Source organism: Haliotis asinina, chromosome 2, assembly GCF_037392515.1.
Source record: "Haliotis asinina isolate JCU_RB_2024 chromosome 2, JCU_Hal_asi_v2, whole genome shotgun sequence".
Classification (NCBI taxonomy): Eukaryota; Metazoa; Mollusca; class Gastropoda; order Lepetellida; family Haliotidae; genus Haliotis; species Haliotis asinina.
Genome location: NC_090281.1, coordinates 23,392,304 through 23,417,175, shown reverse-complemented (window position 1 = coordinate 23,417,175; position 24,872 = coordinate 23,392,304). Strand labels below are relative to the sequence as shown.

General features: G+C 41.7%; 1 protein-coding gene across 1 annotated transcript in view; it reads left to right on the top strand.

Moving 5' to 3' along the window:
• LOC137273415 (protein lev-9-like) overlaps positions 1-24,872 on the top strand; it is a 61,968-nt gene that overhangs the window by 24,317 nt on the left and 12,779 nt on the right. Inside the window, exons 2-4 of the mRNA XM_067806097.1 lie at positions 20,479-20,613; positions 21,940-22,134; positions 24,071-24,268. Of these exons, the coding sequence (XP_067662198.1) occupies positions 20,479-20,613; positions 21,940-22,134; positions 24,071-24,268 (528 nt within the window). The remainder of the gene's footprint in view (positions 1-20,478; positions 20,614-21,939; positions 22,135-24,070; positions 24,269-24,872) is intronic.

Sequence of the window (24,872 nt, the reverse complement as noted above, 5' to 3'; positions counted from 1 at the left end):
TCGGATGCACTGACGAGTGTCAAGTCAGCGAATCGGACCACCCGATCCCTTTGGTCGCCTCTTACAAGCATGGGTTACTGTTGATTAATCCTCCCCCTGATCTTCACGGGTGTCTGCATGTTTGAAATGAAGGGTAGATGTGCAGTCATGTGTGAAGGAATGATTGAGTAAACTGTTTAGCTTCGCAAAGATCTGTTCGAGGAATATCATTAAGGACTGGACCAGATAAACCTCTAGTGGTTGATGTACTGAGCAACGTCCCCGTTCAGGGTGTGATAACAGTAGTGATCTTTAAATCTGATTGTCTAGCCCTACAGATGTTCCACGACCCACACTATGTGAATGAGTGAGTAAAAGCTGGGTTTTACGCCATTTTTAGCAATATTCCATCAATATCACGGCGCGGAACACCAGAAATGGGCTTCACACATTATGCTCACAGCGGGAATCGAGCCCGGGTCTTCGTCGTGACTAGCAAACGCTTCTACACTAGGCTACCCCACCACCCCGACCCAAACTGATCCAACGGGGTGGAGAATATGTCATAATATCACACTTGGCTCTGACAAAAGAGTGGATGATAGCATGGGAAACGGCTCACTACGACACGACATCATCCAGTTCATATGTTCACATTTTTCTCTCTCCCATATATACGTGTGTGATGGTGGTGTGTTTATTAGGATTTGGTGGAAGGGGGAGGGGGGTTGGAGTAGAAGGAGCTTTGGGAACGGACTTAAAGCAGACAGAAAAGAAGAGAACACCTACAAGCATCACCCATTAGCGCGTCAGTTAAATACCATATAAGTACAAAAATCGATAGCACCATTCATAGTGCAGCGTCTTCTGCAGTCGTTCTAGCACTTTTGTAATCGAAACCGCTCTTCCACCAAGGTCACTCAGAGATATATGAGGAATGTACGAGGATAATTACCATCTAAAACAGTTGTCTGACCGATGCTGTATACCTTGGCTCGATAACTGAAACGCAGACACCGAAATTTCAAGTCAATATCTCCCAATTCCTACGATCAATCGAACGGCTTCAAGAAATGCTACCGTAGAATGGTAACGTAATGCAGAAGTCAGTCAGAGAATTATTTCATTTTCCATTAAATGGGTAGAAATGGAATAAAATCAATATTACGTAAGACTGGCATGCTCACAGTCTTTTCGTAAGAGCAATTAGAAATCAATGAGTTTTGTCATGATTTATTTCATATGACGTTATGTCTCTCTCCAGATTTCCTCGAAAGGAAAAGTCTATAGAAATAAGCAATTTATTGCTGTTCTTCATACACTAAATACCACTCATTATGTGAGTTTGAGCGATTGACTCCATGAACAGATCAACCTTTGCCACGCCGTAGCGTATTTGTCGATTTCAGTGTTCCATGGCGTTCTATACACAACGCTAAAAGAGCCTTTATCAACGTTAAATGCTCTTCAATCCAAAGACCCTAGATGCCATGGGAAAATCCAAAAAAGTGGTACCTAATCGAAGCAATTAAATGTTGGCATTTTTAGCACGGTCTGAAAGTTATATTTCGTTCAGTAATCTGATTGATTGAGATAAAGCCATTTTGCTTTTCTTTTTGCTTCCCCAATTTCCTTTCCAGCGGCTGACGCAGTCTTTAGGCAAAGGAGTATTAATTACGTACAGGGCGAGACGTTGACTTTCACGTGTAGCGACCAGCCTTTTTAACACTTAATGTAATTAGTTTCCGTCGTTTCTTAGGCCTTTGCAACCTTGGTTTGTAAGGCGCAGGGTTTCAAAAGTAGAGGTGAAACTGTATTTGCAAAAATGCAATTATTGCGCCTGTCATGTAAGATTTGACGTGCCTCTGTCCTTGTTGAAAGTTTGAAACTGACGGGCTTGCGATCATGGAATCTGTTGGTTTTCCAACCAATAACCCTTTTGAAGTGTCGGCTCTCATTTAACAGTGAGAGCCAATAATGATCGTTTACACTTCCAAGTTGGAAGACTTGATTTTGTAAGACCTCATAGGTTAGGTCCGCGCCTTCAGCCATTTTGAATTCAGTTTGTTTGCAAGCCTCGTTTTGACATTTCAGTGTCGGTTGTGTCATCCAGACATTTAAACGCTCGTTTTCGGGTGTGCGTGCGTACGTGCGTACGCGTGTGTGTCTGATTTTCAATACTGAGCACGTGCATAATGGTTACACGTGAGAAATGCCCTCATATAGACGATGATCGTGAGCTGAGAATGCAGCATGCAAGAAAAAATGTGCCTTTGCCTCAAGTAATCTGTCTTGAGGGTGGCTTTATTTGAAACTACTTCTATGTCTAATAATTGAAATTGCATCCTCACTATCAGTGAAGAAAAACAGCGATAGCTTTAGAGGGGCTAGTATTTGCAGGGAAAGGTTAAAAAGCATGTAAAAAGGGTTGTTATCCATACAGACACGATAACAAAGCTGAGTTCGATGAAACTCCTCTCAAAAGTACACCACTGTCTACGGATGTGTCGAATCACTTGTGCCAAACTTACAATCGGGTCCCGAGAAGTTCGTATCACACATACGATAATGCTTACCCGTATATGTCGAATTCCTTATTCCTCGAACTCAATTTATATTACTAAGGTAAGTCAAATCTGTCAAACTTACACAAAATTCGTTGTATTTGAATAAGATGTATGAATGTAGAATAATTAAATGATACAAATAACATATAATGTTCTTAGAATGTACGATAGAAGTAGTACGAGTGCTTTCTTATAACTAGGCCAGGCAGCGATTTCGACCCTGATATAGGGCGAATTATCAATCTGATCCCGGGAATTCGAAACAGTTGTGTCAACGGAAACCCATGATAATCAAATTCTCATGAACGCAAAGCTTTTGACCAAAACCACGATTCTCAATATGACATCAGAGACCACACCCCTCCCCAAAAGTATAACCCACCTAGACCCCTCATAACCAACCTGACCTGTCCATTGATTCTGCAAGCCGTTACACCATCATGTTTAACCACTAACCGATCGAGTAATAAATAGCAGTACAGGTTGACATGAGCATTCATACGGAACACACGTCTCAATGTCACGGTTTCATCGAACCAATAGACATTTGTTACAACTCTGTCCTCAGTGTTCGATTGATTTCACGTCTTAATTTGAAAGTGATTCTCGTAGAAGATTGAGAAACATTTGAATGGATGGTTGTAAGATAAAGCAAGCGATTATCTTAAGCCGCATCTAGAATAATTAAGCCGTTCGCCTCCACAGAAACCGAAGCTAAATGTCAACGGATCCAGAAAAGATCGATCTAATTCATAATCGTTACTCTGTAAAAAAAACCCACATATCAAAAATCGAGACATAATTAAAGTAGGGTTTTATTTTCAAAGTGAACGAAGGCAGGATTCAGTCGTATTGGTGTGCAGCAGAACAGGCGTAAAACAACGTAAACGTTTCACTCCTGTCAATTGACGTCATAAAACAGCTGTAAACGCGAATATTTCTAAATCATGCGTGTCTATTTTCTTTGCGATCAATCCAAGCTTCTGATGTAATAAACACAGACTCAGACTGTTCGGCTCCTTCATCTACAGGAGGTGGGTGAAATTATATGCGTTTTGGTGAGGTTGCAGCCTTCTTGGTTTAATATTTTAATATAGTTTTAGTAAATGAACCGATGTAAATAACGATATTTCTTACTTGACTGGCGTTAGGTATACTTAGTTATGAAACTGGGACTAGATTTTGGGAGCTCTCTTAGCGCTAAGTCGTAAGTTAATGTTAATGTATGGCACTATCATAGCGCTAAAGGAGCTTCAAACATCCAGGCCCAGTTCGACTTCACTTCGCGTACACGATCGTCGTAGCTATGGTAAACAACTTCTGTATATATGTATCTTCCTGTATATTTCAGTTGAAATGCCACTTACTACTGCTTTGACGAACTAAAAGTAATGTTAAATTTTAGTTCGCTGTGATCGTAGTTTGCTGTATAACGTGGGAAGATTTGCAGCTGTCTTAGCTAGATCTCATTTGGGCCTGATGGGAGACAGGGTGTCCTGGCCTTAATTTTCGAAGCTCTCTTAGCGCTAAGATGGTCGTAAGTTAATGTTAATGCATGACACTTACGACTATCGTAGCGCTAAAATGATCGTAACTCCCATACTTTAACATAAATTTACGACAGTCGAAGCGCTACGAATGTTTGGCGGAACGGTTCCTCCTTTCACAAAGCACTAAGGTCACTGTAGTCACTAAGGTAACCTTCGTGCCATGCTAAAGAATGGGGGTTAGGGTTTACCTTAGTAAAGGCTCCTTTGGGAAAGGACACCCCGTCTGATAGGTTTACACGTCATATCAGACAAAGAAGACGTGTCTGACTTAGTCGGACTTTGAGAAGCAACTACATGTATCTTAGGTAGACCACACATTGGGCTTGATTGGAGACATAGTGTCCTGTCTGGAGGTTCAACAAGTGATATTAAACAATGATAATTCGATAATATCTCCAAGACAGGGCTTGTACGGAGTCACGATCAACATCGGTAGTCATACTTTAGAACGTTTACGCCGCTTTTAGCAATGTTCCAGCACCAGAAATTGTACCAATGTTGGGACTCGAACCCGGCATGACGAGCAAACACTTTAACCATTGGCTACTCCACCGGACCTCATGCTTGTGAGAAGTGACTAGAATGAGGATCGGGTGGTCATGAAATGCGTCCTTCCTGACTGAGCGTCACCGTACCCTCACTGTGGAATGTACATGCGGCGTGCAGTACCATTCCTTCACTTCACCGTGACCCACATTGAAGGTTGTGGAAAATCACAGTTTATCAGGGGCTCGAGTTTACACCAGTTTAACAGAATTCCAGCAATATCAGAAATAGGCTTCAAGCATTGTACCCGTGGGGAATCGAACTCTGGACAGGCGAACGCGGTAGCCAATGGGCTACAACACCGCTGTAAATTAACTGCCTTATTGGGAAATTCAGTGATCGTCAACCCTGCTTCCACTTGATACATCGGGGGATATGGGTGGGAGGGCGTCGGTGGTGTTGGCGGTGTGGAGGGGTAGAGCAGGAGTAATAGGCGAGGCTAAGTTGCTGGTGAATATATTGGATTAAAATTGTTTGGCCTCAGATTCGATGTACAAACATATATTCTTGTGAAGAAAACAATGAATAAAAGTACAAAAGATTTTCGTCTCATTAACAATGAGATGCATTTTTCCCCGGTCACCCATTCGCCATGTTTGTTATGTGCCCCTAATGTAGTCCCAAAAGACCCCTCTTACTATATGGACAATGCTGTGATGAACAACAAAAAGCCGCAAACACTTACTTTGCTTGCATCTGCAGGGTGTAATGTGATTAAACCTTGAAATTGAATGTAAAAGCCATTCCTGACCATGTACATCAATCAATGTTGAACGATTACTTGAGTTTACAGAGAAGGAGAAAATAAATTGAATCATCATCTTGAGATGTTCTTTAACGTAGACTGGCGTTTGAATAGCCTGGTAAATAATGAGCAAGTGGTCCCTTTGTGTATCGGGAACGGCGGGGTAGCCCAGTGGTTCAAGTGTTCAAAGCCGTATTAAAGGTCACTCTGTCACTCTGTGTTTTTGTCTCTCTTAAAGAGCCAACATGTTTTCCAATGAACTGCTTTTATAACGAACTCGCATATGGCCAACTGACGGATATATCGAACTCATTTTGGATTACGATCACTTGATGTATGTTTCAGCTTAAATACGTTACTCACACTACGGTTCTGCCGAAGTAAAGCATTGCTACTTTCGAGTTCGTTAGAACCATAGCTTACTGCATATTGCATTTCATGAAACAACAACCCCCATTCCATCCACATTTCTCACACAAGAGGCGGTGAGGTCGTCAAGTGGTTAAAGCATATGTTGGTCACGCCGAAGACCCGGGTTCGATTCCCTACATGGATACAATGTCATATTCTGGTGTCTCCCGCCATGATGTTGCTGGAATATTTCTGGAATATTGCTGAAAGCGGCGTAATACCAAATCCACGCGTGAAACAGACAATGTACTCATTCGAGACTGACATTCCATCCCCAAATTACATTCATTTTAATTAAATATATGCTCATTTTTTTAAAAAAAGAAATCGATGCAAGGGCATCCCAGGACGATTGCTACCCTCAGGTCAAGAACTTTGGCCATCTATATTTTCCAAACCATTCTAGACTCGCTTTGGGCTCCTTTTCAAATAAATTCTCCAAGTTCTTGGAGAGAAACTAATCAGTTTCTCATATTCAGTCGTTCTATTTCACTCGAGATTTCACTGTGGAATTATTCAATTTTACTTAAACTTAATATAAGTTCCGGTAAACCTCCACTGGTACACATGCATGTTTTATGCAAGAAACATAAGGCTATAACGGTACAACGATATCAACTGTTATACTGTAGTTTTGGTTCTAAAATATCCATATTTTGGTAATCATGGCTTGTTCAGAAAGACAACACAATCCTGACCTACTTACGTCAGATGTTATTTTGGGTCACCGAAGAGCGGTAACGTTCGCTCGTTTCGCCTAGAAACGGGGTTCGATTCCCTCATGGATACAATGCATGAAACCTATTTCCCATGTTGTGATTTTGCTATTGCAACATGATATGATATACTGAACAGCAAAAGAAACGCAACTCTGTTGTTTTGTCAAGCTTTGAAAAAGAAGACACAAACATGAACATTTACTTTCGTTAGATTTCAGGGATTTTTTGCGTTTCTTTTTGGAGTTCAGTATACCTAACTCTCCCACGTAGGCCTTCGGGTTGGTTTATACGGCTCAGCGAGTATCTATACAAAAGGTGGTTTGTCATAAAGTAATTGCCCGCTAATCAGCTTGATTTAGGATCGGGGATCTACACAGCATCGTTCATAAGTCAGTGGGCAATGCATGATTTTCCGCTAGCATAGTACAGATGTATCTTGTGTCCTGTACGCCTACGGACGCTTATGTTTGTAATGATCGTAAAGGAATCCAATGACGAGACACGTCACAAAAACGTGTAATTTCAGTCACGAAATGTATCATGGTAGAGTCATACCCAGCTATACTGTTGTCCACTGATGCCATGTTAGCGTTTGACTGCCCATGGTTATGTTCGTTTTAGAAACCCTTAGTGACAAATATATACTATCTTATAAAGTTGGAAAGAGGAAATGATTGTATAAACCGTTTCAGAATTAAGAGAATGATCGCACATGCTTTGGTTTGACATTTTGGGTTTTTTGTTGTTGTAGTGTACAGTGGCAGTAAATATGTAAGCTGTAAACATTCTTGGCAGGTTCGGGGCGGTGCCGTAGCCTTGTGGTTAAAGCGTTCGTTTCTCACGTCAAAGGCCGGGGTTCGATTCCCCACATGAGTACATTGTGTCAAACCCTTTTCTGGTGTCCCGAGCCGTTATATTGCTTGAATATTGCTAAAAGCGGCGCAATACCCAATTCACTCACTCACTCACTCATATCGGGGTCGACTAAGGCCGCGTTGAGAAGTCATTCGCTTCGTGAAAAAGCTTACAATGTATAGCCCTTCGCATTACTGAATAACAATAACAAGAAATAGCAATCAGAACAATTACAATAAAATATCGTGCATCTCTCGTGTGTGCTTGGTGTCTACAATTTGATTTTCAATTTGATTTTCCCACGTATGAATGATCTGCATCAGAGTCGCCGACTTGAGGGACGGTTGGTCAGAGTTGCGTCTGATCATTAAAATTTATTTCTAGCTGACCGTCATGTCGAATATTGGTTGGGAGGTGGTTGATTGTGTGTGAACGCGTCTCGACCCCCGCAGGACGTAGAGATGTAACTGGACACAAAGTAAGCTATGCTTGATGAAGGGGCAACTCGATCGATCTGGAAGTCATTCAGTGTGATTTGGCTGATTGCGTGACATTTAACCCCCAGGGCGAAGGACGGTTGTTATAATGAAATTGACTGGTCAATTTACAGTCTGTCCTGATGCTGCTGTAAGACTGATAAAAGCGGCGTCAAACAAACTGCACTTCGCCGTCTCACCATCGTGTCTTAATAGAACTGATTGATAATGACACAATTGGCGGCAGGCTGGTTTGTTGATAGTATATATCTTAGTATATATCTTAGGATAATGTATAGATGTTGGCTACATAAGACAATATTCACTCACTCCCTCACTTACCGAGAGCCGCTGGTTCATCTTTGGCTGATTTTTGTGGCAGTTTGGTAGCTTAGTAGTTAAAGCATTCTCCCGACAAGTTCAAGATAGTGGTTCAAATCCACATGTTGGTAGTAAATGGGAAATCTGGTGCCCCACGTGATAATATTGCACCCAATCACTCACTCGCTCATCCAGCTACTGAATCACTCATATGCTGACACACCCACCTAATCATTCATTCACTCACTCACTCACTAACAGCCACTTTCACACTGACTGACTCACTCACTCACTCATGCACTCACTTCCCCTCTTAACTAAGACCGGTCACTGCGTCCCCAAGGCAATGCTGCCAGGAGATTTTTGAGATAATTTCATTGCAACAATCATTCGATATTTCTGAATGGCAATCAATCAGACGAATACCGCTCCGCTTGGCTTGAAATGTGATCGTAAATTTAATCCAAGTTCACGGCGAACCTTCCCCATCCTAGATTATTTCATCCGCATCAGTAAATCGGTGCAGTTTTCACAAAGTGAATTTAATTTTACTCGAACGAACTCTTTAAGACACGCAGTCGCCTGGATTTGATTGAGTGCAGCATGGGGCATGGTATCTTGTAAAAGTTGGAACGTGTAGAAAGAGACGGAACAGGGATTTACAAGAAGTAATGGTTATTTATAAAACAAGAACGGGTGATTTATTGAGATTTGCTTTTTCCTGACGCACAACACGGTCTCAATTCCATGAAAGATTTCTGTTTTGTCTTTGAAATCAGATAGTTTTTCAAAACGGAAAGAGCGATTGGAGTTTCTCTGAGATATCACCTGCACATTTTGGACATACTTTGGAATTCTTGAATATTTATTGAGAATTCTTGTCATCTAGATCGATATTTTTCCGTTTCGGAAACAATAAATTTGTTCTGTGAGTTAGTCATATCAAATGACAAGCTATGCGTTGTTACTGCTGCACTGAAATATGTCATCCGCAGTACTGGATGAAAACGGACGCAAGTTGCACTAAAGTATTGTCCGAAATAGAAGAAAGGCTGTTACTCTGTATCTCTACAATTTACACAACTGCAAATATCATGTGTCGAAATAACCCACACTGGCCCACCTGGGCGTTCAGTGGGATGCGTTGAGTATAACCAGGAAAGCATGTTTACTCGTAAAATCGAGCAAAAATACGAATCACTGCCGACGACAATACATCGGACTATAGATGGCAATTAGTCGCTCTGCCACGTAGGGAGACGGACCGTCGACTCAACTTGCATGAAATGCATGCGCCGCTTATACAAGGAGCCGTCTCCTCTCACTGAGGATACCCACTTGCGGTTGTGTGGGATTCATGTCTCATTGCGGATACCCACCTGCGGTTGTGTGGGATTCATGTCTCATTGTGGGTACAAACCTGCGGTTGTGCGGGATTCATGTCTCAGTGTGGGTACAAACCTGCGGTTGTGTGGGATTCATGTGTTATTGCGGGTACCCACCTGCGGTTGTGCGGGATTCATGTGTTATTGCGGGTACCCACCTGCGGTTGTGCGGGATTCATGTCTCATTGTGGGTACAAACCTGCGGTTGTGCGGGATTCATGTCTCAGTGTGGGTACAAACCTGCGGTTGTGCGGGATTCATGTGTTATTGCGGGTACCCACCTGCGGTTGTGCGGGATTCATGTGTTGTTGCGGGTACCCACTTGCGGTTGTGCGGGATTCATGTGTTATTGCGGGTACCCACCTGCGGTTGTGCGGGATTCATGTCTCAGTGTGGGTACAAACCTGCGGTTGTGCGGGATTCATGTCTCAGTGTGGGTACAAACCTGCGGTTGTGCGGGATTCATGTCTCATTGTGGGTACAAACCTGCGGTTGTGCGGGATTCATGTCTCATTGTGGGTACAAACCTGCGGTTGTGCGGGATTCATGTCTCAGTGTGGGTACAAACCTGCGGTTGTGCGGGATTCATGTCTCAGTGTGGGTACAAACCTGCGGTTGTGCGGGATTCATGTCTCATTGTGGGTACAAACCTGCGGTTGTGCGGGATTCATGTCTCATTGTGGGTACAAACCTGCGGTTGTGCGGGATTCATGTCTCATTGTGGGTACAAACCTGCGGTTGTGCGGGATTCATGTCTCAGTGTGGGTACAAACCTGCGGTTGTGCGGGATTCATGTCTCAGTGTGGGTAGACACCGGCCGTTCTGAACTATTCAAGTGTACACAGAGGTTTTGTAAGCAAACGATTCTGAATAACACCGATCCCTTCGGTAACAAGAAAATTAACTTTATTTCGCTGAATCAAATTAAAGTATTCTCAAAAGAATTTCAAACCTCTTGCAATAGCATTACGTTGTCTTGCCGCCCTGCAACTGTGTTAGTGATGCCAGGACGAAGACATTTAATGCGATTAAGAAGAATGTTCTTCAGCGTCTTCTGAGTTGACGACGCCGTTTTACCGTTATTAAAACCAGTTGACACTGGCTTATGTAAATGTCACACGTCATCCATATAGCGTTGTAAATGTTCGAACAGTTTACATCGTGTTGTGTTTAAATTATGACTGGTGACATGACAGACGCACAGCAGTGTGTGTTTTTCTGTGCAAAGTATGCACAAAACATTGACACACACATAACACATGTTCTGCAAATTCACTGCCATGTGTTAATGGATTTAAGCAGTACTTCATTTTTTATTTGGAGTCTAATGTTTGAAGAAAGTCTAAACATACTCACCTCATTCCCATTGCGCAGGTATGTTACTGGCAACCAAATATAACTAGTCACAATTTGGGAAACGGGTGAAATAAAAGAGATCCTGCAAACCCAAGGGAGGCAACTCTGTATGGCGTGATGTCGCTGGTTTACTCCTGTTTCTCCTGTTAGTAGGGTTTGTTTAAAGTAGACCCATTATCGAATAATGGGTTTCTTGTCACAGACGGGCTCAAATAAAGAGAGATCCTGCAAACCCAAGGGAGGCAACTCTGTATGGCGTGATGTCGCTGGTTTACTCCCGTTTCTCCTGTTAGTAGGGTTTGTTTAAAGTAGACCCATTATCGAATAATGGGTTTCTTGTTACAGAGGGCTCAAACACAGACGTGTGCATATACTTACAACACATGCAACACACATTACAGCACGTGCATATCGCCTAAAACATACCACTTCTTCCAAGTACAATGAAATATTTACTGATATTTGTCTACTGGATAGAGAGGTTTTTTTTACTTTGTTTTGAAGTACATTTATACGTAGTGTTATTTTGGCAAATGTGTGATCAAAATTCTCAGTGACACTCAAGGTCGTTGACATTTGAACATCGTCCCACTGAAACCCAAACCCGAACTGTAACAAATCCTCCAACCTCTTTTGGGCCCCATTTCAATTAAAATGGGAGTTCGCTGTTTAAACCAAATATGTATTATGTTAGATATATGTTATATTGAACATTTCTCCAAGGTAGGCTAGTGATTAAAGCGTTCGCCCGCTATGCTGATTGCCTGGCTTCGATTCCATAAGTTTGACAAAAAATGTATGCATCAATGTTTGAATATTCTTAAAATGGTGCACAACAATCCTCGATTCAATGATATAGTTATGTCAAAACAGCAATTTAGTTATTCAAAAAGACAAAAAAGTGGTTCATACAATGAGCAACTATTAGACATATGATCCTACAATGGTTACCTGATCCCATTTCGACCGGCTCCAATACAAGCAGTGGTGAAGGAGGTCGTCGTATTCTTCCCACGAATTTCTAAGAGGGATGTCCTCATAAAATTCACTAATGATAATATATGTGTAATTGAAGCCTTCATCATCCGTGTATAAGTTAATATAGGCGTGTCTGCTATCGATGGATAAAAGTCCAAATCACTTCATCACGAAACAGGATTTTTCTGATCGATAACCTAAGAATTCCGATCACGTTGAACCCAATTCAGCAAAATCACTTGTGTCATGTTATGGCTGACAAGAGCAGTGTCCAGTCCATGTTTGTCTGTTAACGTCACCAAAATACACAGTGTTTCCTAGGGAGCGATATGGGGGCTATTTGTTCAGTGTCTATAGAGTTACAAATGTATTTATCTAATTCCAAGACAAGAATGAATCAGTCAGACGTTAACGAGACAAGGCGAAAGTCTTGATTCTGAATCCATCGCCGTCGGCTAGGAAGTAGCATCATATATATGGAATAAAAGCCACAATGGTTTCGTATACAATTAAACGTATATTGTTCCTCGCTTATTAAATATCGTACAACATCCATTATATTCGCTTTACATTTTCTCTAAACAAAATCAATATTTGCTCCATTTTGGATTCACGCCGCTTTTAGCTTTGCTCCTGCAATATTTCCCCTGGGGACACCAGAAACGGTCTTTACGCGATGTATGTAAGAGGGGAATCGAACCCGGATGTTTGGCGCGACGAGCGAACACTTTGTCCACGGGGCCACTCCAGGGCCCCGTTCCTGATCTGACAAACATTTTCTTTTCTGAGCCCGATACGTGTTAGGCCATTACTAGTAACCCAATAAAATGTGCAGATTACTGAAACAACTTTAATTTTAGAGAAGAAATTCCAAGTTAATCAACATATTAAAAAACTGAACATTTTTTTGCATTCCTTTCAGTGAGACACGCTTGACCAATACCGTTATAATTATGGTTTGGCATAGATCTACCGATATGGATTTATGTTTCACAATCAAAATATTCAGGCCTATAACGGTCCGTGTGTCTAGTGTTTGTCTTGGAACTTTCCCATGTTCAAAAGCAGAGAAACCAGTTCCTACAATGCGTACACTGTTATTATAAACTCCACACATGCAGTAAAGTGACTTTACTTGGCAAACTTTTGCCAATTTTGTCTTCACTCGATAATCGTCTTGTTGATCAAATGCAATTACGACATTATAGACATGAAAACGATAAACACCACGCGACCGTTTTATGCTAATGGCTGAAGTTTAAACGGGGTCTGTGTTTAAGCGGCGCGTACGGGGAATATAATAGTTATAGAAGACACGTCGTCAACGGGCGATACGAAGCAGATGGGGCCTGCGTGTTTTTACGTAACGTGTTACGGATACGCGAAGCTCGTGTCACGTCACCATTGACATCCGAGAGTCAAATGTGGGCTTGACTTGAATACATATTCTGTGTTTCCATTGGCCCAGCTCCAGACTGTAAAGGTCAAGGTAATACGTACTGACACTCAACAACTTCTTCGCGTGGGAAAATGATTATTTCTGACGAACAGGATGTTAACCGACATATGTTGCTGTACATACACAAGAAGGCCAGGGTTCGATTTCGCGGGTCGTTTTCATAACTGTTCTAATAGAGTGAGTACGGCTTTACGCTGCTTTTAGCAATATTCCAGCAATATCACCACTGAGCACACCAGAAATGGACTTCACACATCATACACATGTGTGGAATCGAATCCGGGTCTTCGGCGAGACGGGCGAACGCTTAAACTACTAAGCTATCCTTGTTATGAAAGAACGACTGCCATTATTACATAATACTGTAGACGTGTGTCTAGAATGGTTTGGAACATCCAGATGGCCTAGGTTCTTGACCTGAGCGTAGCAATCGTCCCGTGACATTAAGCATATATTTAATTAAAATAAATTTATTTTGGGGATGGAATGTCAGCCTCGAATGGGTACACAGTCTGTTTCACAAGTGGGTTTGGTATTACGCCGCTGCTACCAGTATTCCAGCAACATCACGGCGGGAGACACCAGAAATTGGCTTCAGACATTTTACCCATATGGGAAATCGAACTCGGGTCTTTGGCGTGACGAACGAACGCTTTAACCACTAGACTACCTCACCGCCAAAAAATATTTAAGAGAAAAATCTCCACTTCTTGAAAAACACGATTTTTTTCTCGCAATGCATTTCTATTGTACTGGTTTATATTTGAATGATGTGTAAACCTTTTGCGCACATCCCTGAAAAGGCGTGAATTTTGCACATTATGATTTTAATAACACTCTCAGCCCTCAAATGACATTCTCTTTCTGTTGAAACCTTTCATCTTTCCTTTATCCGAAGCGTGAGATTCACAGAACCAATTACTCAAATGGACACTTACGTTAATTTAATAAAATTGCCTCGGGGTGTCGATGGGTCAGTTTGTAGCCAATGAAATGATTGACAGATTACATGTGACATGCTGACCTTCCGTGTGAAGTAGCTGAATTGAAGTGGTTAGGGAGTCATTGAATCGCGTTTCTACAGATCTTCAAAGTAATGATATGATTAGACCATAGTTCGGTATGTCCGCACCAATCATGGCTGATTGATACAAGTGTCTTGATTTCTAAATTCGATAATTGGCTGTTTACAAAGAGCGTCTGACCTTTCAAGGTCGTTCAGCAGGGATATAGCGAATCCGCAATTTATACGTTGGTGATGTTGAAAACTGAGTTAAGAACTTAAAGAGGTCTTGAACAGAAAAAGAACAACTTCATTAGCTGGATGTATAGTAAATCATTACATGAAGCACATTTTCTGTGTATTGAAGTTCGTAGTTAATGAGTGAGTGAGAGGATGAGTGAGTGAGTGAGTGCGGTGGGTGGGCGAACTTGTTGGTGAGTGTGAAAGTGGGCATTTGTTCCAGTTTTAGCCACAGTTCATCAATATTTGAACGGGTTTTAACATGTTACATTTGGGATTACTCTTTCTTAGTTAATTACAGATTATTGACTGAGTTCTTTGTTGGGTTGAATCCAACGTTGGATTCGAACCCACACCCTCACACCAAACCCAGTCCATTAGCTCTTCTTCAATCAGCTCAGGTACTTCAGTTCCCTTCGTTTAAGAACCGTGGACATCTGGGTTAGAACCTCCACCCCTCACACGCTCACATGCTCACCCCCTCACATACTCAGCCTCTCACACACTCACTCCCTCACACACTCACACTCACCCCTACACACTGAACCGCTCGTACTAAGAATACGATTAGATAAGGTGTGTCTTCAAACTTAATTTCACTTTCATAAATTTAAAGTGTAAACATGATTCAGGGTGGCGACATGAGGCAGAATTGAAAGACGGATTCAGGATTACATAAAACAGATTGCAAAGTTATTTAATCAACCAACCAACCAGCCAACAAAGCAACCAACGAACGATAAGAAACAAAAAAGTAGCCAAAAATAACTATTATAATCCACGTTAACATTTTCATCATTATTCAGTGTCAGCAGAATGTGATGAAACGTTGCTCAGCCCGGAACGGTTGGGGTCGAGATTTAGGAAGTCTTGCCTTGCGGGAATTTCTGTTTACTCGACTTTAAAACTTCTGAAGTTAACGACATGCACTGGGGCGTATAATTACCCGATCGGGCATGTCTCAAGTTATAACTCTCAGATATTAATCAAATCAATCAATTGTTATGCTACTATTCAAACTAAGGTAATTATTGCAGTTTCCAGTTATCCCACTGAGTATTTCGTACCCAGAGACAAAAATAGGCGAAATAGACACTCAGCGCTTAAGCACTAACATGAAAAACATTCGCCCATGAAACAGAACCTACCAGATGATTAAAGGTAATCAAGAAACAATTCATTTCTCTCAACCAAGCATGAAAATGGTCCGCACAAAACATACAAATCCCATAAATCGAAATTAAGCTGATAAATACTTTATTTGGGGACTAATAGCTTCCTTGGTGCTGGCTGGTCGATTTCATGCACATTTCACAAAAGACTTTCGTGGAAGGGGACTAACAACGGGCTGAATATTGATTGAGCTAATCAGCTGCATCTGGATTCCGTGTTGTAAGTTGGAGCAATAACACGCTTGTTTTTGTTTACATGAGCGGCTTATGCTGAATAATGATTGAAACGCCCCTTAACGGGGTCTTTGTGTTCGTGACTATGTCATGCATAACTCGTTCGTTTGTGATTTATTGTGTTTTGACAAGTATACGCCAGTCGTTTGCGTATGTTTTAGTATGGTTTAGGCAATGCTATAACAAGGAGGGCGAACGTTTTCAAAAGAGGTTTGGATGAGGTTTAGTTTTCACCGCTTTAAGCAATATTCCAGCAATATCAGGGAAGGGACACCAGAAATGGGCTTCACAAATTGTACCAGTGTGGGGAATCGAACCCGGGTCTTCGGCGTTGCGAGCGAACGCTTTAACCACGAGGCTACCCCACCGTCCCCAAAAGAGGTTTGAAAGTGATATAAACATCAAATGATAGCATTTGGGTTTTAATTTTCAACAGACTTTGAAAGGTTCACATGTTTTAATCGTGTTGCATGTTTCAGTGTATAGGATAAAAATCACACGCTCAAAAAGCTGAGGAAATACGCTTTTTAACTTAAACTGTCCTGTGCAAGAGACATGAACTGGTCAATAGATGAGAACTTGTCACTTCCCAATGATCCGATGAGGTGTCTAATGTCTTTTGTTGGGATCTGGATACCATTAATAGCAGGTTACTCTTCCAAATACCCGTGGAGGTCATGTCAAAATGACGAAATGTCTTGACTCGCAGTAGCGAGAGAATACATCTGATTTTATTGAGATCAAGTGTGTGCATCATTGGCCTATATGTTATAAGTCCTAATTTGGGACCTTGTTTCGAAAATGAGTAGACCGAGTCTCACTTCTCTGCTATAAACGGACGAGGATATACAGATATACATAAACACACACATGTGCTCGTGCGTGCTTGAGTGAATATGGTTTTACACCACTGTTAGCAATATCACGACAGGGTACTAAATGACTAAGACATAGTGAAATAAAAAGTTCTATATAATATGAATTCTTCCACTTGAGTCAAAAAGAGAATATATTTGGATTTGGCCTTTTCTTGTTGCCAGTAATTAAACCGAACCCCAGTATTGACATTCTCACGCTATTAGAAAGACACAGGTTGTCAATAGCTGTCACGTGCTTATTCCGATCAATCAAGTCAATCGATGGCGTGTCCCGCGGACTGTCAATGCTCACTGCGCGATAAGGATTGTTAATTGAGTGACAGGTAATGTTCATTTCATGTTTATATCTCGACGGGGGGAAATACTTCATTAAACGATTGTTTGAGTGATTTATTAGTGAGGATTTCTGTCCGTGGAAATTGACATGGACGTGCTGCACGCGTGCAAACATCGGAAGAGTGGATTTATCTCAATGATCCCACGAATCTCCTGCTGCCTTCAGTGTGTGAACCTTCTTAGCGTTTTCTTAAAAGTTCGGAACAAAACGTGCTGTTTTGAAAACTGATACGAGAGAGTGAGTGGGTGAGTAAGTGAATTTGGTTTCCGGCAGATTTAGCCTGTCCACCAATATTAAGGCGACAGGTATCAGAAATAGGAGAGTCGAATCCGTACCCTCGACATGGAGAGCGAACACTTTAACCGTGAGACTGCGCCCCGGCCCCAGCTGATACGAAGCAGCTCTACAGCTTCTTGTTGAAATGTATGCCTCCAACACAAGAATACAAATCGTTTCGTTCTGGAACATGTTTTACAACAACGCGTAAGTGGCTTTACTTTTGCCATGTCATAGACAGCAGATGACATCCGACACGTTGGGCATACATCAACGTCTTCCACAACCAGTATATATTGAATTAAACAGACCTCGCGTAGAGAACGAGGTCGTTTTCCCCATCGAGGAATAAATAATTTATCAATACTAGGTTATTTCTTCGGCAGTATACACAACAAATTTTCCGAGTCGTGAATTTTTTATATTGTTGTCGCCCTTCGGTTAAAAATATATTTGAACTTGACCTTCACGGGATTTAACTTGAAACTAAAGGAACACGCTTAACTCACAAATGATTTGAGCAATGTCTGTAGATCTACATATATCTTGATGGAAATGTGATTAGGCAGGAGATATTTCTTTTGCAGAACCGCGTACGGTCGGGTCTAACGGGAACGGGTGGTCAAGACCTCTGACTTGGTTAACACATTTCATCGTATTCCAGCTGTGCACATCGATGCCCTTGATGTTGATCACTGGATTGTCTGACACACACTCGATTATCTGCAGACTGCAGCCATACAGTTGGAACAATGCTGAGTGCGACGTCAGAAAGAAATACCTAAAACCCAGGGAAAAGTTACTTTTGCATCAGTTGAATTCATTTCAGTCTGTGTCGAAACCTTGGTTTTAGAGTTTTACACATTCATTTGACCTTGCCTAATTTGTATTTTTTTAATCCCTTGATAATCCAGGTATATGTCGGAATAGCTTTGTGAGGGACTATACTTGTGCGAGTTGTTAACAATGCCCCGGATGAAGTCACATGTGACCGTTGTCATGTGTTGATTGGCCACTTCGATCATGACAATGGACAACGTATGCATCGATTTGATGCTGTGATGCTGAAACTGTCCTGTGTTAGAGTGTGCTAGAGTGGATGAGTATGGTGTTTGCAATACCGTGGCGGGGACAACAGAAATGGGCTTCAGACATTGTACTCGTGTAGGGGTAATTGAACCGGGAAGACGAGCGAACGCTTTAAACGCTATCCGACAACCTCTTGAGTGTGCTAGAAACATATATCTGCACTTGTGCATGTCATGTATGTTACGACTCGTTTCAAAGGCTGTATCGTATTCGCCAGTGTTCCTATACACGTTTTGAAACTACTAGTAAACCGGTTGTAGCTATCAGCCTTTAGTGTCTTTATCTCATGTTATCAAACAACAGGTGTCACATCAGAGAAACTCTTTTCGTTACGAGGCGATCGTGCACTTCCAGCACGTATAGCACATGCTTATCGCTTGTTCTCCCTACTCTTGGTGGTTCCAAGGATTATATTCCAAAATCGACGCCGATATTTGTCAAAGGGGTGAATGCGTTTGAGTTAGGTTTGGCGCCTTCTGGAGCGCTATTTTAGTCATGGCGTCCTGCCTTTAAGGGTTGCTTGTTGTTTAACGCTACACTCAGCAATATTCCAGATACAGGGGCTTATCTACCATTATTAAAAAAGTGTTGCTAAAAAGACGATCAAGTCCTCAATACTGCCTAAATGTAAAGCTTAGAAACTCATCGGGCTTACACGAAAATATTGGCTTGCTACTCGCCTGAGCTATCCCTATATGGCGATCGTCTGTAAATAATCGAGTCTTGACCAGACAATCCAGTGATCACGCATGATCATCGATATGCGCATTCAAAGGAGAGATGATAGACCGTTACCTCGTCAGGACATTACAGTTCTCGAGCACGGCTGTTGACACCTCAAGCATGGCCTACTGAAGCATTGTGAGATGGGGTACACTAGTGGGTATAGCGTCTGCTCGTCGCATGGGCGACCTGGGTTCGATTCCTCACATTGTTACAATGTGTGTCCCCCATCGTCATATTGCTGGAATATTGCTAAATGCGGCACAAAACTAAACTCACTCAGCTGAATCAGGATCTTACAATCCCTTAACTCTCCATTCGAAATCGACCGCTGAACCGTTTAAAACCGCAACTCTCCGCTGGAGTCAACTAACCAACTGATGAAAGTTGTTCGGTATTTCAGAGATATGCGATCTTGCCTCATAATGTTAGTGGCACATATTTTACAGCCGCTTCGTTTGCCGTTGAATCTTGTGGAATTCGCCAACGTGCCGTGAAGTGTGATTATTTATTTATTTATTTATTTATTTATTTATTTATTTATTTATTTATTTATTTATTTATTTATTTATTTATTTATTTATTTATTTATTTATTAGTTACCTCATAAATGTTAGCTAAATGGGAACAATTGAGTCAACACTGTATCCTCTTTCCGATGCCGCAGTATATAGGTCCTGTACAAATAGACATTAAACTAATTAATGCTTACCTGGACATTTTAAGGTCAACAAAGAGAAGAGTTCTGTGGATTTACAACTCCTTTAATATTTATGTGAGCTCATATTAATATGAAATCAGCATCAACTTCCACATGCATCTCAAAGATCTTTCAAAGTCGACAAACTGAACAAAGCAATTCATTCAGGAAGAACCTTTTCACTGATGAAATCGTATCTGGCAATGGCAGATTCTATATCGTTGTTGACGATGATGATGATGATGATGATGATGATGATGATGTTTACGATGATGATTGCGGTGATGGCGACGACGACGACGATGATGATGATAAAAGTGTTAATGATCACCGTTAGTGTATTACTGTCTGCTGATAGTTGGAATGATGTCTACTGTTCCTGCAGGTGACAGGTACATGTAATGACAATGAGTACACATTGTTGTTGTTGATGATGATGATGATGGTGATGATGATGATGATTGTTGTCTTTCTTGCAGTCGGAGAGTCCTGTCCCCGGCGTGAGCTAACCAACCGAGTATGCAGGAAGGAATGTTCCTTGACCAAACCTTGCCTCAGTCCCAAGAAGAAGTGCATGTGTGATGGGGCGTGTGGCAAGACATGTGTTAATCCAAGTAAGTGCCTGCTGTAACGTTCTACACTTAGGCAGATTAATTTGAACACCTCTTAGAAAACGTCTTAGAAATAGTACACCATTGCTCATTACTGGTTCTACAGGTACAATGTATGACCGTCGAACCATTGCTGCTCACCACTGTCTCATAATAACTGACAGATCATAGTGTTGAAAACAACCGTCATTACATAGTAGACATTGCTGTTGAAATCATCCGTCGTGCTGGTAGACAATAGTGTTGAAATCACTCGTCGTGCTGGTAGACAATAGTGTTGAAATCTCTCGTCGTGCTGGTAGACAATAGTGTTGAAATCACTCGTCGTGCTGGTAGACAATAGTGTTGAAATCACTCGTCGTGCTGGCAGACAATAGTGTTGAAATCACTCGTCGTGCTGGTAGACAATAGTGTTGAAATCACTCGTCGTGCTGGCAGACAATAGAGTTGAAATCACTCGTCGTGCTGGTAGACAATAGTGTTGAAATCATCCGTCATGATGGTAGACAGTATTGTTGAAATCATCCGTCGTGCTGGTAGACAATAGTGTTGAAATCACTCGTCGTGCTGGCAGACAATAGTGTTGAAATCACTCGTCGTGCTGGTAGACAATAGTGTTGAAATCACTCGTCTTGCTGGCAGACAATAGAGTTGAAATCACTCGTCGTGCTGGTAGACAATAGTGTTGAAATCACTCGTCGTGCTGGTAGACAATAGTGTTGAAATCATCCGTCATGATGGTAGACAATAGTGTTCAAATCATCCGTCATGACAGTAGAACACAGTGTTGAAAACGGCCGTCGCGATGAGAGACGTTTATATTGGCTAAAACGCCGTGCCTTTAGAATGTATTATGGAAAACGGCCGTCTTGATTGTAACGCTGATAGTTGACAGAGCTGCTACGCAATGGTGGACAAGGGCTCCACGCGACACAGACATTATACTCTTAGACCAGGCCCATAGCATTACTATTGATATAGCATTACTATATTTCCCGATTTACTACTCGACGAATCGGTTCACTTATGTCCCATTTCGTTTTCACGTGTGTCACTGGATTGTTTGGTCCTGGCAAGATCAGTGTCCGACCGCCGTCTGAGAAGATATTGCTGAGTGAGGCATTAAACAACAACAACAGCAGCAGCAACAACAACGACAACACAAAAGCCCAACCCAACCAACTACATGTAACTAACCAATCTAATGAACGTGCCTGTTACACTCAGATATATTCGTAGCATGTAAGAAACGTTTGCAGTTTTTAACAACGTCATTAAAAAATTAAACATTGTTTGCAGTACATGTTATTTATTTTTCTGTCCCTGTAGATCTGCGCTGTGAGGATCTTCGCGATATTCCTCATGGACGTGTTGAAATCATCCCTTTCAATCAGTTCGGCGCTGTTGCCAAGTATATCTGCGACGATGGGTACACGTTGTTCGGAGTTCCTGGGCGGGTCTGTCAAGGTGACGAGACCTGGAGTAAAGAAGAACCACGCTGTGGACCAACCAAGGTGATAGACGGTGAGTGCTTAGCGCTGTTGCTTCGCTGTTGCTTTGCTGTTGCTTTGTGAGTGCTTTGCGAGTTAAGGGTGGAACGCTATACTCTTACCACGTATGGTATGTGTAACGATACATGGACTTCGGCTCGGTATAATGCAGAAAACTGAAAACAAAAGCCAAAAATTTACATTGTTTAATAACATGGAACCAAAAATAACCATAATCTATGTTTGGAAGTTGTTAGTTTGAATGAAAAAATGATTTGTCATTTTTGACTCGATAGAAATAACGGTACGAAAACCGATAATACTGATTTAGTAAATTTCATTAGAGAATACCGAACAGAAGGCAGAATACCGCGATTCTACTAATACCGCGGTATACCGTCTCACCTCTATTGCGAGTGCTTTACGAGTACTTGGCGAGCACTTCGCAAGTGTATCGCAGGACATAACAAAATAGATTACATGGTTCGAGTGAGTGAGTGAGTTTAATTTTACGCCGCACTCAGCAATATTCCAGCCATATGGCGGCGGTCTGTAAATAATCAAGTCTGGACCAGACAATCCAGTGATCAACAACATGAGCATCGATCTGCGCAACTGGGAACCGATGACATGTGTCAACCAAGTCAGCGAGCCTGACCACCCGATCCCGTTAGTCGCCTCTTACGACAAGCACAGTCGCCTTTTATGGCAAGCATGGGTTGGTGAAGGCCTATTCTACCCCGGACCTTCACGGGTCTACATGGTTCGAACGGACAGACGGATATCCCTAGAAATATGAATTTTGCTCGTCACACAGCGTGCTGTTCGCTATGTATTATAGATTCAAGGGGATAGTGATCGCCACTGCGCATCGGGGCGACCGATGCGTAACCATGAGCCCATTAGGCATAAATTGCGTGTGTTTATTGACAACTGGCCCAAAGAAATATTATCTTGCTCCTAGTTGATATATAGGGAGTCGACAAGAATTAATATTTGCCAGTGAAGAAATTAGAAACCGTTGTGTGGCGATTTTGTGTCGAAGAAAGGTCATATATAAAGGACTACCAACCAGAAAATAATTAGTAAAACTATCAAAACATACACCGCCAGGCACCGTTGTGTCGAACTTTGATATCTCGATATCTCAGTTGTCTCGATGTAGAATCCAGGTCCCGGCAAAATCCTTCATAATTAACGTTTATTGAAGCTTTTTTTTAACTCGATACGGATGTCTCGATATTTCGGATATCTCGATATAATTTCATGGTCCACACAAACAAAATTACCCTTTTAACTCGATATTTTGCAAAAACAACCACCTTAAATGACTTAAATGACTTAAATGAGTGTGATTTAAGGAGCGCATGTACGAGAATAAGCGACATTCCAGGTTCTCCATCATGCATGTAATAGCATAAACTTGAAAGTTGCATTTGAACTAAACATTACAAACGTTTTAGTAATGTCTCGACTGAAAAACAAAATGTCCAAAAGAGCTGATATCCGCATAAGAATACATCATCACCTAATAAACATTTTCTATGTGTTGCTACAAAAAGGCCACAGGTGTATACTTTCTTTTCTTCGTCAGTATATATCACAACGATGTTTTAGCCAACCACAGCCTGACAGAAATGAATCATCAGGAATCATTAATTCATTTGGGGTAACATGACATACATCAAAGGGGAAGCATTTGCTTTCTTGTAATTCCCATGTCGTAACATACAGACTTACATAATTTTAGATTAGTACAGATATACCTTGTACAATAAGTGGGCGAGTTTTGTTTTACTCCGCACTTTCATACCTAGTACACGTGGGTATTGGGCATGAATCGGTGCTGGATTCACATTAACGTGCTGTCTGTGCCACGGATTCGGGTATTAAAGACATTACAGGGGTCCGGAGCCCGCAAGAGTGTTTTCATATAATTAAACACTAAAATACAGATATTTATTTTCCAGAGAAAAATGAGTGTGGCCTTCCCCCACGTGTTCACAACGCCAAGCACAAGCCCAGCGTCCCGGGGCGGATGACGTACCCCCTCGGGAGCATGCTTCAGTATGAGTGTGAGGACGGCTTCACGGCCAGGAAGGAGCGGGTGGACAGGGCGTGGTGCGTGGGAGGGGGTGTCTGGGTCGGGCCCAACATGACCTGTGCTCGTAAGTCAGTTATGGAGTTCAAAGATCCCATTAACGCCCTTGAATATAATGTAACGTTAAGCGCAGTCGTCCCATGTGAATGCATCTAGCCAGAGGTGCCCACCCAGAAAGACAGATAGAGATAATGAAATAGATTTTCAAATATAAGGAAGCGGTTGGGTGTCAGTAAATGATAAACATGTGTCATTTATATTTATGTGGCGATTTTGTACAATGATAAAATCTGCAAAATTTCTGACTCAAACGGACTGTAATATATGAATATCAGAACCATTCATGCTACAACAATGTGTGACTGTATGGGTTATTAGTGAGCTTCACATGGGCATAAAATATACAATCTAATTCATATCGATATTAGAATCAATAAATTAAAAAAAAATACAAAAAAATGTCACAGTCTGTCAGCTTAATGAGGGAAGAAAGACGAAGTCCAGCACATGTCTTATTGAAACCCTCGAGCATGTGCTGAATCCTGGAGAAGCGGATAAGAAGCAGATACTCTTCTGGCGTGGTGAAGAAGAGACAGAACTTTACCTAGCGGATTGCTGCGTCTGATAGATAGATAGATAGATAGATAGATAGATAGATATAGACAATGTAG